This window comes from Centroberyx gerrardi, chromosome 12 (genome assembly GCF_048128805.1).
Source record: "Centroberyx gerrardi isolate f3 chromosome 12, fCenGer3.hap1.cur.20231027, whole genome shotgun sequence".
NCBI lineage: Eukaryota > Metazoa > Chordata > Actinopteri > Beryciformes > Berycidae > Centroberyx > Centroberyx gerrardi.
In genome coordinates this window covers 1,468,793-1,487,961 of record NC_136008.1, presented here as the reverse complement: position 1 = coordinate 1,487,961, position 19,169 = coordinate 1,468,793, and the positions used below count along the sequence as shown (strand labels likewise).

At 41.1% G+C, this 19,169-nt stretch overlaps 1 protein-coding gene across 1 annotated transcript; it reads right to left on the bottom strand.

Annotated features, from left to right (window-relative positions):
- Positions 1-422: 422 nt before the first annotated feature.
- On the bottom strand, positions 423-18,758 carry cmtm6 (CKLF-like MARVEL transmembrane domain containing 6). Its single transcript, XM_071910581.2, has 5 exons — positions 18,654-18,758; positions 17,433-17,556; positions 3,760-3,936; positions 2,655-2,753; positions 423-2,267 (listed from the first exon to the last, which is right to left on the bottom strand). Exons 2-5 carry the CDS (start codon positions 17,547-17,549, stop codon positions 2,112-2,114), a joined length of 549 nt encoding a protein of 182 aa, XP_071766682.1. The 5' UTR covers positions 17,550-17,556; positions 18,654-18,758; the 3' UTR covers positions 423-2,111.
- Between the last annotated feature and the right edge of the window lie 411 nt (positions 18,759-19,169).

The window sequence follows — 19,169 nt, the reverse complement described above, 5'->3', positions numbered from 1 at the left end:
GTCGGCACATGAGGCGTTTTTAAAATGTAAAATACGACAACAAACTGGGCGACGCTGCAGACTGAGGCGGCGGCTGCACAGCAGGATCGATGCACACGGCATTACACGGCGCGGACTTCGATCTTTTTGCAGCAGATCGAACTCTCCGCTCATCATCGGAGTTCGTTCCTGCAGGAGACGCTTCCTTCACCTGCTCAGACTGAACCCACACCAACACACAGACTGTTTCTGACTGCAGACACCAACAGCTTCTGAATATCTCATAATAAACACAATGATTATCTTGGCAAGGTGAAGCAGAACCAGTCTGTGAACCGGACAGCTTGGGTTCAGTCCAGGCGCAGAGCTGCAGAAGCTCTTTAAGACTAAAAATGTGGAAACGCTGCAGTTCATAACACCAACACACAGAATGCATAGACTGTTGTTAAAGGAAAACTCTTACTGTTATCGATCTGTGATGTCTGATTCATTCCAGCAGTTTATTTAGTGATGAAGAGTTGTCATTTACTGTCTTGGTGAACCCACTTTCCCTCAACCTGCCTCGTCTGCTTCTACTGCAGTTACTGATTTACTACATTTCCCAGAATGCCTTTCAACAACCCCACAGAGAACGCCCTGTTCTCTGTGGGGTTGTTGAAAGGCATTCTGGGACTGGTTGCGTTCAGCTGTGGGTTTTACATGCAGGAGAGAGAGAGAGAGAGAGCAAGAGAGCGAGAGTTTCTCCCTGTATGATTGTTGAACGTCTCTTGGTAAAAAATGGCGGCTCTAGAAAGAAGCCCTCGCTCTTTGACTCTGAGGGACTGACACCAAAACCTGACGTTTACCGCTGAGGTTTCAGAAACATCTAACAACTCCACTGTAGCTGCTGGAAATATCAAAACTACTAAATGAAGCCAGGAATGAAACGTAGATCACTAATTGATGTAATTAATGTTTTTAGAGTTGTAGGGGGAGTTTTCCTTTAAAGTGACGACACTGTTTTGGTCTCTCTACTCTCTGAGCCGCTCTGGGTTTCATGGACTCAGAGAGCTTTCCTCCTCTGGAAGATTCAAGGTGCTTTTGGCTGGTCGGCCCACGCAAAGGCTCATGGGAATGTGTTGGCAGGATTTAGGGCCACTGGGCCCCGAGCGGGCGGTGGAGTCACACTCGACAAAGAAAACGTGTTTGGATATTTAAATCTGCTCCGGTCCAGAAGTTCCTGTAAACCTCCCTGTTTGTCCAAACTGAAGACGGAAATCCAGAAGTGTCTCAAACAGTTTAGCTAAAACTGTTTTTTCTTGCCATTTACTGACCTCACTACACAGGACTGCTGGGTAATGAAGTCCCTCAAAATTCAAACAGTTACCCCTCGCTTCCATTTGGGGCCGTCATGTGCAGAGTTTCCTGTAATTTACATTTTTTTAACTCTATTTTTTGTCTCAGACGCTGGCCGTCTGTCCGTCACGCAAACAGATTAAACAGATGTTCTTTGTCGAGTGTAATCCTTCCGTCCTTTTGGCACAACGTCCCGGAAATCTACAGGATCTACATCTGAAATGGATTCACTTTCTAAAAAACGGCATTCTGGGATATTAATCCAATCCTTTACATCTTAAAAATACATTTTTACAGCAGAATATCGAGTGGCTCCTTGTGTTTAGTGTCTGTCTTTATTTCCTAAAGACCTCGTTTAAAAACTCTTGTGGTAACCAGGGAGAAACCTTTCTTGCTTTCTCCTGTGGTTTTTTTTTTCCTTATTATTTATGTATTCTACTTTTAATAGAACTGTTCAGGCAGCACACACACACACACACACACACGCTGGTCACTACAGCAGAAAAACCACAACACACTGGAGGCCGGTCTTTACTGCGAGTACGGCGCTTCGAGAGGCTCGGCATCATATTCATAATCACAGCAAAGATCGCCCTCTGTTATTATATTGCTCTGGTCGACCAAAACTAAAAACAGCATTTAAAATGACTTGGGCCGAGTGACTTGGGGTTAAAGCGGCCTCGCTGCAGCGGGACGGATGGTTAAGTGTTTCCGCTGCTCCGTCTCTTCTGGTGATTTTGTGTATTTTCTCTCTCTGGTTTCTCTGTATTCAGTGTGTGTGTTTACGCCCAAACCGCTTATTCTGTGTTGAGTCTCTCCGTCTCGTGCGTTGCCGGCGTTGCGTTGCCGTTGCTGGCCTCCGGCTTGCCCTCCTTCTTCCAGGGAAACCCGTTGTTCTTCCAAAACAAGACGACGTCCACCACAAACGCCGCGGTCGACAGGAAGCCGAACGCCTGCGAGAGGAAGAGAGAGGGATGAAGGTGGAGAACCTACAGGCGGCTGACTCTGATGTTTTTATATGACGATATACTTTTATTATTTAACCAGGCAGGCAGACACTGGTTCAGTTCCACACAGAGGAGATGGTTTTCCCTCAAACCCACTGAAGTCAATAATTTATCTAAAAATTGATAAAAAAACTACAGTATTTGCCAATATGCGGACGGTCAACAAGCTTTCTCACAGCTGAACTCTTCACGGTCCTCGGCCATCAACAGCCAATCAAATTTTGCGCTTCCTTGTTTCCCTACTGATCCAAATTTGTGTATGGGTGACACTTGCGTATTGAATTTTTACTACTATTAGATTATCTGATCAATTATTTCATTTTTCTCTCTCACCACAGCAGTTTGCTCCAGCGAAGTCTTACTGTTGTCTGCAGAAAACACGATGGAGGCGAGGAGGAAGAGGGCAGCGATGACGGCGGTGTAGATGAAGTCCTGCAGAGGGAAACACAGCAGACTGAGGAAGAGGAAGAGGAGGAGCGGCGGAGGTCTTCCTCTCCAACACAAACCACACACACACTTCAGAAACGTCAGCACAAACAAACTCTTGCTCTCCATGTTGTTTTGCACACGTGTGTTCCATGTTCAGAGTCTGTTTGTGTTATTTGGTCAGCATAATTTGCATCAATTGCTGTTTTTCTTTTCTTTTCTATTCATAAACATTATTTCACCATAGATATAAGCTACAGACTTCAGCTCAACACAGATACACTGGATTAGGATTTCACTCATAAGGCCGATACCAATACTGATGTTTGTGTATTGAAGCTGCAGGTAGTTTATATATCTGTCAACAGTCATTATCTTTAAATTTCACCAAGTATTCAGTGTTTCCCCCACAATTTTCTTCTTCTCAGGGTGGAAAAGCCTCTGAAACTGCATTTATTTTCATCATGAGACACTAAAACTCTCCACTGAAACAGAGTACCTCTTTAAGGCAGGGTGACAAAATACATTACTGAAGAATTAAATGTATAAAGAAAACAAAATTTCACATCAGGGTTTTCCAGGTCATTTTTCTGTGATCAGGCGGGAACCTCCATCACATCAGAGGTGAACGACACTGCCTGCCTGATATCTGATATTTAATAAAAGGCAGCAAACAGTTCATATTTCTGTGAAAATTCATTCAGGATTCTCAGCTAAAGCTAGATTAAAGCTGAAGCTATTTGCTAAGGACACACAGATACGATACTGGTGTCAGATAACAAGCTAAAACACAATAACTGTATCAGAGTTACAAAATTGCCAAGAGTGTAACATTATGCAATATCACTTCATATTCTGCCTTTTCAACACAGAGAAGGATGTTACATCACCAAAATGGAGAAACATGAATAAAGTAAAGTTTTCTGAATTGGGTTGCAGTGAAAAAGGGATATGGATGCATTAAAATACAGACACACACACACACACACACACACACACACACAGTACGTACCAGGCTGGGCCAGCAGGTGATGCCGACCTTCCTGTGCAGCTTGGTGGAGAGGAGGATGAGGAGGAGGAGAGTGAAGAGGAAGGCTGTGCAGCTGATGAACTCAAAGAAGTAAAGAGCGGAGCAGCTGATGCAGCTGGTGACGACTTCCTCCAGGATGAAGGCCACGAAGGACAGGAGCTGAGAGAACAGAGACATCACCGTCACCACAGTAACACATCATCATCACCACAGTAACACATCATCATCATCACCACAGTAACACATCATAATCACCACAGTAACACATCATCATCACCACAGTAACACATCATCATCACCACAGAAACGCATCAACACCAAGTAACGCCAATCCAACAGGTCTGTGATGTAAATCATCACAGTAATGCATCATCACTAGAGCTGCAACGATTAATCGATTAATCGATTAGTTGTCAACTATTAAATTAATCACCAACTATTTTGATAATCGATTAATCGGTTTGAGTAATTTTTTAAGAAAAATAAGTCAAAATTCTCTGATTCCAGCTTCTTAAATGTGAATATTTTCTGGTTTCTTTACTCCTCTATGACAGTAAACTGAATATCTTTGGGTTGTGGACAAAACAAGAGGTTTGAGGACGTCAGCTTGGGCTTTGGGAAACACTGATCGACATTTTTCACCATTTTCTGACATTTTATAGACCAAACAACTAATCGATTAATCGAGAAAATAATTGACAGATTAATCGACAATGAAAATAATCGTTAGTTGCAGCCCTAATCATCACCAAGTAACGCATCATCACAGTAACGCATCATCACCAAGTAATGCATCATCACCAAGTAACGCATCATCATCACCACAGTAATGGATCATCAACGCATCGTCACCAAGTAACACATCATCATCACCACAGTAACGCATCATCACAGTAACCAAAGCAACATGTCCTGTAGGAGAATAGCCTGTCTGTATGTAAATATTGTCTGTACATGAGCGCCATGTAAGGCATCAGTGCTGTCAGCACAGTCGACTGTATTATCTTTACAGAGGCAGAATATGATCATTATAATAAATCCTGACAGTCAGCAGGAGACAATCTGACTAAACTAAATCCCTGAGAAAAGACTACAGCAGACTGAGTGAGAAATATATTTTCTGTCTAAAAGCACAAGGCGATCTGACGTCAACACAACTACTAGGAAACAGGCTGGAGGCGAGTGAGTTAGGTGAGTGTGTGTGTGTGTGTGTGTGTGTGTGTGTGTGTGTGTGTGTGTGTCTTTTTAAAGGTGATTTTAGTTCCTTTCTCCTCTGTTTTGTTTCATTAAAGGACATCAAACGTCAGAGTCATTGTTCAGCCTGAACCACTTCAACCAGTCACCCAGCCAGTAAACTGGATCTGGATGGATCTGGATGGGTGCGGCTGTTTCCTAAAAAGCCAACAACCACAGCGATGACTCAGCACACACAGGAAGGAACATGACCACTTCCTGTTGGAGCAGACGGTGGAGCGCTGCCAGGCGGCTTATCACACTGAACCAGCTCAGACTGCTGTGTTATTACTGCCAGCGGGAAGCAGAGGCAGCGATGCCAGAATAATATTTAAATTAAACATACAACCTGTTTGACCTGTTTGACTCAACAGACGGTTCATTTGTCTGTTTCTGACTGAACTGATCATTTCATCACTGATCCATCTGATTGATTTAGTGTTTAGATAATGTCAGCTTGTTAGCTAGCTAACCATAGTATCTGGTCAGCTAACATCACTGTCTTGTTGTAACACATCTGATTAGCACACTAGCTAACGTATCTAGTAGCAGCTAGCGTTAGCAGTGGCTATGTGGCATGTCAACATGAACACTGGTTCCTCACCTCAATTAGCCTGCTGGCTAGTTAGCTAGGAAGCCAAAAACCATCAGTTTGTTCAGGTTAACTGAGCACAGTAAACTGTCTTGTCTTTAGCCCTAGTCTCTACTCCAAAACACTCTGAGTTGTAGCTTGAGAAGAGTCAGCTCAGTTAACCTGAACAAACTGTTAGCTAGCTAACTAGCCGGCAAACACACTGATGTTAATGTGAACACGCTAACGCTAGCTGCTACTAGATACGTTAGCTAGTGTGCTAATCAGATGTGTTAACAACAAGACAGTGATGTTAGCTGACCAGATACTATGGTTAGCTAGCTAACAAGCTGACATTATCTAAACACTAAATCAATCAGATGGATCAGTGATGAAATGATCAGTTCAGTCAGAAACAGACAGAAATTAGAAAATGTGCTCAGAGCACAGACTGCCACCATATAAGCCACGCCCACCACCACGCCCCCTTTTGGCCAATCAACATGGAAAGTGAATCAGTTCTTCCTTGGCCCATAACCAACCTTCATAACAAGTGTTGAGAACCTTTAGAGAGATCCTGCTAACAGACGGACGCAGGTGAAAACATGACCTGCCTGGTGGAGGGAATGAACCGTCTGTCCCATATCCTTCAGGAGTCTTCAGGATATGAGGATATGTAGGATTGGGGTTAGAAGTGTGTTATAACTGATACAGTTTCCCTGTGCAGTGTTGTGTCTGTGGTGAACCAGGCAGACTCAGTTCCCATTACACCACTGGGTTTTACCGGAGGAAGACTGTAAAGTGTGTTTGGCTGCTGGAAGTTTGGTTATAAAAAGTTCCTGTGTTCATCAGACAGACGAGCCTCAGCCACAGCTATAATAAGAGCTTTACTACCAGCAGCAGGACAGGCTGACGTCAACAGACCAGAGCTAACTGTGTGTGTGTGTGTGTGTGTGTGTGTGTGTGTGTGTGTCAAACATGATGTTTTCTGTGTAAAGTCACAAGAAGGCAATCTGACGTCAACACAATAACTAGGAAAACAGGCTGGAGCAGTGTGTGTGTGTGTGTGTGTGTGTTTTCCATTCTGCCTGTGGGCAGCCTCCACCAGTGTTGCCAACTCTGTTCCAAGGAAAGTACCTATTGGCTGCTCAAAAAGTCACCAGACGACATCATATGCTAATTTGCATATCAATTTGAATATCTAACCTGAACTCCCGGCTGTCAGCGGAGGGAGGAGCTAAACTGTTCCACACCTCTGTGGATTAGACAAGCAAAACAACTCTAAAACTCACAACTCAAAGTTTTGATTTTCATTAGGGATGCACCGATATATCAGCAGACTATCGGCATCGGACGATATCCGCTTTAAAAAGCAATATCGATATCGTTCTGATATTACTTTTACTGCCCACATTTGGCCGATTGTGGAATTGGCATTTTGTGACTTTTTTTCTAGAAGTGTGTCACTTAATACAGCTGTCAAATTATCAACAGAATAAAACCAACATGATCTTTTGTTTAAAAGCCACTTAATGATCTTAAGACAGAACCGTCTGAAAAGCTGAACCTGTTTTACCTGCATCTGGACTAAGATCCTTACAAAAATGCACATCAGTATTGGCTGATATGGATGGGGAAATATTGGATATTGGCAGAGGTGTGACCAAGTCAACTTTGCTCGAGTCCCAAGTCAGTCTCAAGTCTTGAGGCACAAGACTCAAGTCAAGTCCCAAGTCTAAATGTAGATTACCAAGTCAAGTCCAAGTCAAGTCCATGTCATTAATGTCAAGTCTCAAGTCTAAATGTAGAACAGCAAGTCAAGTCAGAACAAACGAAGAGTCCAGTATCAATTTAATATCTTCAAAAAAACTAAATATCTAGGACTTTTCAATGCAATATGGTTTTAATAGGATAAAAACTTGGTAAGAGCATCATGAGTTTGATTTCTATAATCAGTTTCAACTTCAATAAATTCATACAAATTCAGAAAACAGAATTTAAATTCAGTCGTCCGCTGGAACAAATCTCATCACTTTCAATCTAAGTCATTTACACAAACACAAGATCTCAAGTCAAGACTTTAGAAACCTTTTCAAGTCATCAAAGTACAAGTCAGAGTCAAGTCCAAGTCACCAGAACCCAAGTCAAGTCAAGTCTCAAGTCTTCTCTTCATGCATCAAGTCAAGTCTCAAGCAATTAAAACTGGGACTCGAGTCCCCACCTCTGGATATTGGTAATTCTAATTCTAATTTAATTGCTAATTTCCATGTTTCAGCTTCAGGTGAAGGATCACATGCTCCTCTATGGGTTGAGGAGATTCTAAACCTCACTGGATAAACTCTGAAGCTCATACTGCTCTCATCAGCTTCACCGCCTCTCCAGGGTGAGGGATGTGACTCAGACTACACACACAACCCACAAAAAACAGGAAGGGGGGGGGGGGTTCATGTGAATAAATGTTAAAAGACAAAACAAGATCCAGAACAACAGTGAGGTACAGAGTGAAGCGCTGAAACGTCCCGACCTGCTGCTGAACAGCTGAACACCACACATGACCTCACATCCTGTCCTTCCTCTCTGCCTTTCAGTTTCACTTCTGGCATTTCTGTCGCTCTGCAATACGATAATTAATATCAGCTCTCTGCTTTCATTGTATGTTAACTGTATTCATATTTTTGTATGTTAATCTTAATTCTTTGACTTGAACATTGTCTTAAGGAAAACTGTGTTGACGTTTGAACTGCAATATTCATTTTAAAATAGATTTTACTCTTTGCAGTTTTTACACTGTGAGATGGGAGACAAACATGTTTTCTACGTCTTGTCTGCAGACAGCGGATGAAAATAAAGAAAATACGATATTAAAAGGTTTTGTCTTTCTTAGTAAGCAGGCAGTTTGAGTTTTGAATCATCTGAGCGATCAGCTGGTGAGATGAAGCCTCTGAGCAGCCAGGCGGCGCTCTGTGGAACATCTGAGGTTCAATTTAGACCCGGAGTTAGTTATTCAATACATGGAAAATTAATTGATTGTATTTTGGATAGTTGCATAAACGATTTAGTTTTTTATCAGTAAAAACACCAAACATCCTCTGGTTCCAGCTTCACAGATTTGCTGCTTTTCTCTGTTTCATCTCTTTATTAAATGAGGGAACTGTGATGGACATTTGTCTTTATTTTGACATTTTAAATAAACTAAATGATTAATCAAAAAAATAATCAATAGATTAATGGATGATGTCAGCTGCAGCCCTACATGCTGCTATTGAGAACCTTTTGTTTTCAGTGTGTAGGTCGTCTCAGCATCATCATCCCCCCCCGTTCCCTCCCTGTTCCCTCCCAGACAAACTATTTTAATCAGAGGCAGGCAGTCATTTCTCCTGTAAAGCGCACACACACACACACACACACACACACACACACACACACACACACACACACACACACACACACACACACACACACACACACACACACAGTATTTGACACGTTGAGGAGGCGCGGTTAAGAATTCCTCCTTTAATAGATTTCAGCGTCCTGCTGCTAACTCGCTAACTCCGTTTGGGAGCCAGTCTGCTCTCCAGTCACATGACTCGGGTTCAGTCACATGACCCTGGTTCAGGAGCGAGTCCCGTCTCTGAGCCAAAACACCAGAAGCCCTGAATACTGGAACAAACACACCCTCCTCCAGCTCATACTGTCAGCTGTGTGTTTTGATTCGACGCTGCGGCGCCCACATCGTCTGTCTGACACCTCGGAGGTCAGAGGAGTCAGTTCTTGCTGTTAAATTCCTCTCTATCTTTGACCAATCCTGTCAATTTCCAGTATATTTATGTTGAAAACAGTGTGTTTTGCTCATAACATCCATAAGCTATGTAGTATCATATTTACTTATATTCATAAAGTGCTGAATGGCAGTTTATCCCCTGTATTCCTACAATAAAACTGGTTGTGTAATGGGAACTTCACAGTACTGGAGAGAGAAAGCAGAGTGATATAGTGAGATACACTGAATCATAATGACTTCCTCCACTAAAACACTGCAATATGATTCAATACTTGATCTGAGGTTCAGGATCAATACAACCAGGATACGATGTGATCAATAAAAGTTCAGTGACAACAAAGTCTGACTGTGCAGAATTCTGTTTATTTCTGAGACACAAATCTTTCTAGCGATGCCATTGGCTGCTAGAATGTAAACAACAATTTAAAAATGTCATTACAAAGTGACAATAATATAATTTGGATGGAGAGCTTGTGAAACTGTGATGGTCAAGAGTCTCATTAGTGATTACTACAGCAGAATAACATGGAGCTGATATCACCATTCATGTTCCTGACAGCAGAATAACATGGAGCTGATATCACCATTCATGTTCCTGACAGCAGAATAACATGGAGCTGATATCACCATTCATGTTCCTGACAACATACGGACTGACACATTTCTGTATTGAAATTGATTTTCGATATATCCTCCAATCACTAACAGCAGATTGTTTGCATTTCATAACTGGGTGGACCGTCCCTTTAATCAGTTCACACCATGACACTAACGTTCACACTGAACACACAGCCTCAGTCTGCAGGAGCAACTGTGACCTCTGACCTCAACACACCTGAACACCTTGAACAGAAACTGGAATATGAACCACGGCACAGTAACACCGAAACTGCAACGGCTGTATTATGCAAATCTTTTTTATTCATGTCTACAGCAGCTGCAGAATATGAAGAATCCATATTGATGTTGGCAGATCAAAGACAGTCATATCTATATTGCAAAGCGAAGTTTTTAAATTCATTTACTGACTCCTGGTGTGTGAGGAGACGGGCGGCGTGACACGACCAGATCGGTCTTTTCCCGGGGAATGCCAGATATTCCCACAATGCACCGCTGCAGAGCCACAGCCCGACTCCAACCACATGAAAGTGGATCTGGACTTTTAAAAAGATTATATCACAACTTCAGACTGCAACTACAAGGCCTGGTGTTTTATATCTGATTATATATCTTTAATTAAAACGGGATATTTTCTCTATATGGTGCAGCTCTAGACTGCTTCAAGCCTCTGTCTCTTTATTTACTACAGAGCAGAGGATCCTGTAATAAGAGTCAAACCTCAGCACTTCATCTAAATAAAACCACTGTACTGACTCGTCATTACAACACTACTTGATTTGATTCATCCAGTAGTTTGTTGTGTTTTTCTTCTTGGTGGATAACCGGCCAATCGTAGACGAGGTGACGTCACCTCCAGATGTTTCCAGCAGCTACAGTGCAGTTTGATATGAGAAAATGTTTCAGGATGTAAAACATCAGCGGTAAACGTCAGGTTTTGGTGTCAGTCCCTCAGAATCAAAGAGCGAGGGCTTCTTTCTAGAGCCGCCATTTTGCACCGAGAGACGTTCAACAATCATACAGGGAGAAATCCATCGTAGAAGAGGAGAGAGACCAGTTTCTCCACCACAGGAGCAGGAGAGAGACCAGAATGCACTGCAGGAGCAGGAGAGAGACCAGAATGCACTGCAGCAGAGAGACAGGCTGGGGTTTGACCCAACCTGCAACCAAACTGGAAAAACTCTCTCTCTCTTGCTCTTACTATGCTATCACTGTCTCTCTCTCCTCCTGCATGTAAAACCCACAGCTGAATCCAACAAGTTCACGGCCCTTCTCTGGAGGTTGTTGAAAGGCATTCTGGGAAACGTAGTAAATCACTAACTGCAGTAGAAGCAGACGTGGCAGGTTGAGGGAAAGTGGGTTCACCAAACAAGTAAATGACACTTCATCACTAAATAACTGAACTGAACATCACAGACCGATGATAAATATCAGTGGAAGCAGATCGGAAGTTTTCCTTTAAAACACTTGTTGTGTTTCCGTTTCATGCTGAAGCAGACGGGCCGGTGAGTCTGGAGGCTGGAGGAGAGGGAGCTTCATGATGAAACCCTTCAGGTGGACCGGGACCAGGACCAGGACCTCCCACCTGCTGCTCTGTTGACTAAACATCAAATTCAGCTCGAGCAGCAGAATCCCTGCCGGCAGAGCGAGTTCCTGAGCCGACAGCCAACGGGTTCGTCAGCGTCCGTTCAGCCAATCAGAGGCGTTCCCGCGTTTGTTTTGTTTTAAAAACTAGCGGCGAACACAGAGACGACGGTCCGACCGAAACAAAAACAGAGGAAGCCTGGTGGAGCGTTGGGATGACTGCAGGTTTTCAGATCAGTTTCTGATTTCGTTTATTCTGTAGAGTCTGTTTCTTCGTTATGAGCAAAGCTTCCTGTTCTTCTGCCTCGCCGCCATGTTGACGCTCAAAACAAACCAACACACACACACACATCTGTCAGTAATAATTCTGTTTTCTGATGGATCGGGGTGTCTGTTGCCTCGCCCGACAACAGTGGAAAACTACTGACTAGAGAGGACTGACGGTCTCAGGACAGTCAGAAACACAGAACAGACGGACTCCTGTCTCGCCGCACGTCCGCTTTTCGCAAACACACATCCGAGCGCAGCGTCCTGCAGGATGCGGCCGCGCCCCCTCCCCCCCCCCCTCCCCCTGCAGGACTGTTGCGACACGGCGGGACGGGAGTAAGGATGTAATGTGCTAACTGCAGCTTTTTCATAATTCAGCCTGTCACAGAAAATAACCAAACTCTCAGCTTCGCAGCAGTTTCACTTCTCCGTTTGTGACTTCCTAAAAAACCGCTGGATGAGGAAAGTCGAGTCAAACCCGGGTCAGCTGCCTCGCACCGCTCGTTAAGCACGAACACGCTCCACAATTAAAGCCTTCCTAAATATGCGACTGCTGCATTATGTGAAGAACTGGTTTCCAACAAGCTACATATCAGTTTTAGGGGAAATACACCCAAAAGTTCGTCATTCACCATCTTTAAAATGTGGAGAATCTTGAATATCTCTATGATTGATTTGATTTATTTGCCCCGCCCACAGGCTTACAAGACGAACAAAGTGATCAAACAAAAGGTACAATGTTGAAAACACAGGATGCGTGTTGTCCAGCTACGTTTCTATTTGGGACAAAAAGGGAGAGGAAGCATACAGGATGCAACTGTGATTATTATGTGATAATCCTCATTTCTGTGCAAGGATTGTGAGTTAAATTATGTAAATTCTTGATCTTCCCAAATAAAGAAAGAATTGCAAAAAGTGAAATGTGAATAATCTATTTTGTAAAGGTGTTTCCTTCGGTCAAGCGAGGACTTCAGTTCCCTACGATCCTTTAAAATGTAAAAACAAACAACTTACAGCAGCAGATGTTGCTTTTCCCAAACACTGGATATCTCATTTTGCAATATATTTAACCCTTTAAGCCCTCTGAGAGGTGTTTCTCCATGGTTCCCCATATTTCTGATGCTTCCTGCCTCCTCCCTCTCCTCAGCACTTTCTTCCTGCCATCATGACCTCTTGCTCACCGCAGTTCAAAACAAGAGATTTTCAACTGCATCACTTTATCAACTGTGTCTTTTAACAGCTGTTTTTTAAGGTTATTTAGTGGTATTTCTTGCCATTATTTGACAGATACAGTAGAGAGACTAGAGAGAGAGAGAGAGAGAGAGAGAGAGAGAGAGAGAGAGAGAGAGAGAGAGAGAGAGAGAGAGAGAGAGAGGAGGATGACATGAGACAAAAGGTCACAGGAAGAGGTCAAGACTTCTCTAAATTCATGACAATCAAACATCCCAAGACATGAGAGTCCTGAGCGCTCACACACTGCAGGACCGTCTACGAGCCAAACTAACCACCGCCGACTCCTCTGATCTTTAAAAGAAATCAGTTGTGATCAGTGTTCATTTCCTTGACGAATAATTTTCGTCATAGTTTTCGTCAACGACATTTTTTTCATTGACGAAAACGAGACAGTAACTAAATAAAAAATTATTTATGATGACAAAAACTATGACGAAATGTACTGACACTTTCATCAACGCATAAAAACGAGACGAAAATGTTAAGGAGAGACGAGTTGGGAAGAGATCCAAACTGAATCTCTCTCTCTCTCTCTCTCTCTCTCTCTCTCTCTCTCCCTGAAAAGAAGAACTAACAGTTATTAACGTTACTCAGAATCCAGCTGAGTTTCCCAGATTGGCACGCTGTATAGCCTAGCTGCTAGTCAGTATCCACTGAGTGGACTGATAACGTTAATATTAACTTTTTAACTCTGACTCTGAATGTTTGCTCCCTCAATCCAGATTAATATTGAAAAATATTTTCAAAGAAGGAAAAGGACTGGTCCTGAGGAGGAGCAGGACAGTCTGGACCAGAGGAGCTGAGCAGGAAAACAGAGCAGATAATAATAATATATATAAATAAATACATAAATAATAATGTCAAAGGCTGTAATGTAAGGATGTAAAGATACAGGAGAGACTGACAGAGAGATGCAGCAGGGCAGAGGGCAGAACAGCTGATTTCTCTGGAAAAGGAGTCTCATTTCTATTCTACACTGTTCAAACAGAACAGTGTAGCACTGTTTATATTTTTAAGTTATATTATCTTTGACACAAAGTACTTTAGATATATACAGGTTAGATATTTGTTTGACAAATGGAACTATTTAAAATGGAGTACATTAGATCATTTTTCAGTCATCCAGGTAATGGGATCCTTTATTGATAATCGCCTATTGACAATATAAGAGAATACAAGAATAAAAAGACCTGATGAACGAGTATAAACTGTTCAGAAATGTCTTTTCCACAGCCAGCGTTTGGGAGAAAGAGAAGAACAGTCACATGGAGAAATGCAGAGCAATCTGTGTATAGGCTATATACAGAAAATGAATTGGAAATTCAAGAGAAACGTTTAAATAATGCATTACACTTTAACTAAACCTGTTAGTTTTCATTGTTTTAGTTTTAGTTGTATTTTAGTCAACCAAATATTATAAGATTTTACTCGACTAAATCTACAGTAGATTTAGTCGAGTAAAATCTTATAATATTTGGTTGACTAAAATACAACTAAAACTAAAACAATTCAGATGACTAAAATACGACTAAAACTAAATGGCATTTTAGTCAAAAGACTACATGACTAAAACTAAATCAGAATTTGCTGTTAAAATGAACACTGGTTGTGATGCCAAATCACGACTGATTTTGGTTTCTGAAAGCTGATATCAGTTTGAGAAAAGTGACATCTGCTCTTACAAGATGAGTGACGGCACAATATTGTCTGCTTGGCTTTTAGAGGCGATGAGTTCGGCTCTTTAACAGTATTGGTCACATAAACCTCTGAACTCTCACTCTAAATCACAGATAAATACTGGAAATCACCGCTCTATTAGGTCCAGATGTACTAAACATTACTCAGTTGAGGGATTTGAACATAGGCTTTCTGAGAGGGATTGGGCTGATGTTTTGGGTAGCAATGATGTTGATAAGGCTTGGACCCTTTTTAAAGAGCATTTTATAGCTGCACTTGATGCTGTTGCTCCAATGAAGGAGACTAGAATTAAACAGAGAAGTGCAAATTGGATGACTACAGATATTTTAGATCTTATTAGACAACGAGATTTATATTTTAGAAAGTTTAAGAAGTCAAAATTGCCTACTGATTATGATAAATATGTTCATTTTAGAAATCAAGCCAGATATAAGACAGAGAAATCAAAGTCCCAATTTTATGAGGATGCTATTGCTGAAAATTCACACCAGCCCAAAAAATTATGGAAAGTACTTAACGAAATGGGCTCCACAGGAAAGTCCAAAACAAAATCTGGCAATATTGGACTAGTCATTGAGGATAAGATGTGTTTTGATAAATGGAAGGTTGCTAGTTATTTTAATAATTTTTTTACAACCATTGCTGCTAGTTTGGTTACTAAATTACCTTGTGGCTCAGGGAGATATGGCCTATCATTTGCGAACTCTTTCTACAAAGATAAAAATGTTGTTCCTGATGTATTTGAGATAAGTCCTGTTTCAGTGGAAAGGGTAAGGATGTGTCTATCCGCATTACCCACAAACAAAGCAACTGGATTGGATCTTATTCCAGCCAGATTTCTGAGGGATAGTGCCAGTGTAATTTCTAGTGTGATTACTCATATAGTAAATTTATCTATAAGTCAGGGTAAATTCCCATGTGAACTGAAAAGGGCAAGGGTTGTTCCCCTTTTTAAGAAGAACAGTAAATCAGATGTTGGAAATTATAGGCCAGTATCAATTTTAACATCCATGTCTAAGGTTTTTGAACGTCTTGTGTTTGAGCAGGTTGAGGAATATTTAGTTAAAAAAAAATTGTTGTATGAGCTTCAGTCTGGTTTTAGAGCAGCATACTCTACTGAAACCTGTCTTATTCATCTGTTTGACTTTATTAGACAAAACTTTGATGAAGGAAAGTATGTTGGCATGATCTTGCTTGATTTGCAAAAAGCCTTTGACACAGTGAATCATACTATACTGTTATCAAAACTACAGTGCATGGGTTTTAGACATACTGCTGTAAAATGGTTCACTTCTTACCTTACAGGAAGAACTCAAGTCTGTGATGTTGAAGGGGTTATATCAGAACCTCAGGATATTACATGTGGGGTGCCGCAAGGCTCTATTTTAGGGCCTCTTTTATTTCTTATGTATATAAATGATATGCCAGCGGCTGTGAAATGCAAGCTTTTACTGTATGCTGATGATTCTGCGTTACTGGTATCTGGGAATAATGTCAGTGAGATTGAAAACACTCTTAGTAATGAATTAGAAAGTGTAAGAGAGTGGCTCATAGATAACAAGCTCTCAATACATTTGGGCAAAACCGAGTCAATCCTGTTTGGAACTAAGAAGAAGCTGTCAAGAACAAATACGTTGAAAGTCTTTTGTAATGGAGCTGAAATTGTATCTCAGACAAATGTCTCATATTTAGGAATAATATTGGAGCAGTCACTCTCCTGTGAATATATTGCTGCTAAAATATTATCTAAGTGTGCCAGCAAACTCAAGTTCCTGTTTCGCAGAACAAGGCTTTTCGACTTTTCTGTTAAGAAACTTCTCGTGTCATCATTGATACAGTGTCATTTCGATTATGCATGCTCTGCTTGGTACAGTGGTTTGACAGCTAAACTCAGGAACAAACTGCAGGTGATGCAAAATAATATTATTCGGTATTTATTAAATGCATCCCCTCGAACTCATGTTGGTAGTGATGAATTCAGAAGGGTAGGACTGCTGCCAGTACAGCTCAGAGTAGAACAACAGAAGCTGCATCATATGTACAATATTATCAATGGGTATGCTCCTCAGTACTTGTGTTCTCAGATAACAATGGTCCATACTCAGCATAACTATAATACCAGGGCCAGTGTGCGTTCATGTCAAGTGCCTCGAGTGAATAATGTAGCTAGAAGTTCCTTTTTTTATACTGGTGCCATGTTGTGGAACAGCCTTCCGTTACACGTCAAGTTTTTAAATATGAGAGGGGCTTATAGAAGTCAGGTTAGGACTTTTTTATGGAACAGGGTAACAGATTTATAATGAAATCTGCAATGACATTGTTACTTTAGCTGTCCTTGTTTTTCTGATGTAGGAGTTATTTTTTATCTTGTAATGGTGGTGATGTGTTTTTGGTTTTTTAGGATTGTGTTTGTTTAGTTTTTATGTTCAATGTCTTGTGCTTCCTTGTGTTTTTCTTTGTCTTTTTAACATCTTGGGACCATGTTGGAAATAAGTGTTTTTCACTTTAACATGTTATCCTTTGGATTTCTTTGTTTTGTTTTTTTGTTTACTAATCCATAAATAAAATCAATCAATCAATCAACTGAAACGTTTTAGCTCTCTGGCACAGAAATAAAAGAAATCAAAAAAATAAAATAGTGTGTCAGGATCAGTTTATTTCACTCACCACTTCAACCAGTTTGACCAAAAACCTCAGTTTACTCAGAGTGTCTGTTGGAACCACAAACCAGGTGGATTTGGGGTCGGTGACGGTTGTTGGGTTGTAAACTTCAGCCGTGGCCATGTTGGATCTGCAGGCAGAGGAGACCGAACATCCCATAATATAAACATACATATGATTCAGAAGAGGTTTACAGATATTGTATGGTATCTGGTATATGGTAAGGAATGTATTTGTACATGTAGATGGCATTCATTCAAGATATACATTGTACAGTGGAAATACAGTTTTGTAATATGAACCGTGGACAACATTGCCTACATCTGCAGGTTTATCCAAAATATATTTCAAATCATGAAATCTACAGTTACAATAATGTTTTTTGGCCAATATGTTATATATTTTGAAAGATACCTCTAAACAACTAAAGTACATGTGAATGTGTTTGGGATATTGGGGGATTTCGGCCGCATCACATTCCAGAATGAAAGTGAAACTAGCAGCTAAAAGTAGGTACAGGTGTAAAATGCAAACATTAATAAAAGTTATTTATACTGTTCGTAATTACTCATATTGGTGATCGACAGTCAGTTACTACTCTGCAGATGGACAATATAAACCCGTTCCCTCTTGTGCTCAGATAACGCAACACCAAACTCCGTTCAAAAATCTAGCAATTTTAAATTTCCTGACTTATCGGCAGACGTGCACACGCTGCAGAACACGGTTTAAGACTTTTTACGAAGCATTAATGTCTTCTGGTAAATTCGGCGTAAAAGTAATAAACCAAGCAGCAGTTTATTCCAATAAAATCCCAGTTTTTAGAACGGATTCAAACTGATTTGCAACGCCGTCCGCGGTGTGTTTTGATGGAAGAAGACTGAGGGAAGAACAGGCGAAACAATTCTCAAAGTTGAAATTGTATTAAAGTAAGTGCTGCTTGTTGTAGTTGATGAGTGCCGAACTGAATAATGGCTCCTAATAATCCAGAAAAGGCTTGATCCTGTTCTGCTGGGTATGTGGGGTTTTCCGAAAAGCAGGGCAGCATTAAACTGACAATTTTTAAAAGGAGTTTAACGTTTTATGTATTTAAAAAGAACGTCATGTATCGGGGCTAGGCATTACGTGCAAACACTGGCCTAAACGCAGTTAAACGTACAAGCCAAACCAGCCAGTTTGCGGTAGTTAGTTAGTAAAATGTGAATCTTCTCAGAGAAACTCACTCACCCTTCAGCTTTGCTCCCAGTTAGCAGTAATGTTAACTTTCCAGATTCTCACTTAAAGCGTCGTTGCTGTCTGCTCCTCTGACGAGATTCTAACTTCCGCATTAAAGTTCGCAGTGTCAAGTCAAACACTATGCATACAACATCCGGTTACAACTTTCAAAATAAAAGTCTTGTTGCTAAAGCTATCGCTGTAGGATGAAATCCTATCGCCACAATGTCAACTTTTCAGGAACTAAGAACATCGTACTTTTATCGTTTACTTTTAGCTTGACCACCAGTTTATCCAATGGGTTTTGAAATGGTCTGAGATGCTGTGATTCACCCCTCACCATTAGTTTGAACACTATATAAACTATATAAACAGAACCTATAAATAAACTGAACCTATAAGTGAAACTGTACATATGGCATCTTGCATCGGCCTGTATGGCTATAATGCTGTGTAAATGTGTTTTTGAAAAAATAAAGTATTTGCATTTGAATTTCCTACAGCTTGCTCCTTAAGTTCTTGACTTAG

Coding starts and splice junctions, on each gene's coding strand:
- cmtm6 (XM_071910581.2), bottom strand. CDS start 17,549: ATGGCCACGGCTGAAGTTTACAACCCAACAACCGTCACCGACCCCAAA. Junction 3,937..17,432: donor TGGTCAAACTGGTTGAAGTG/GTGAGTGAAATA, acceptor CTGTTCTCTCAG/CTCCTGTCCTTCGTGGCCTT. Junction 2,754..3,759: donor TCACCTGCTGGCCCAGCCTG/GTACGTACTGTG, acceptor TTCCCTCTGCAG/GACTTCATCTACACCGCCGT.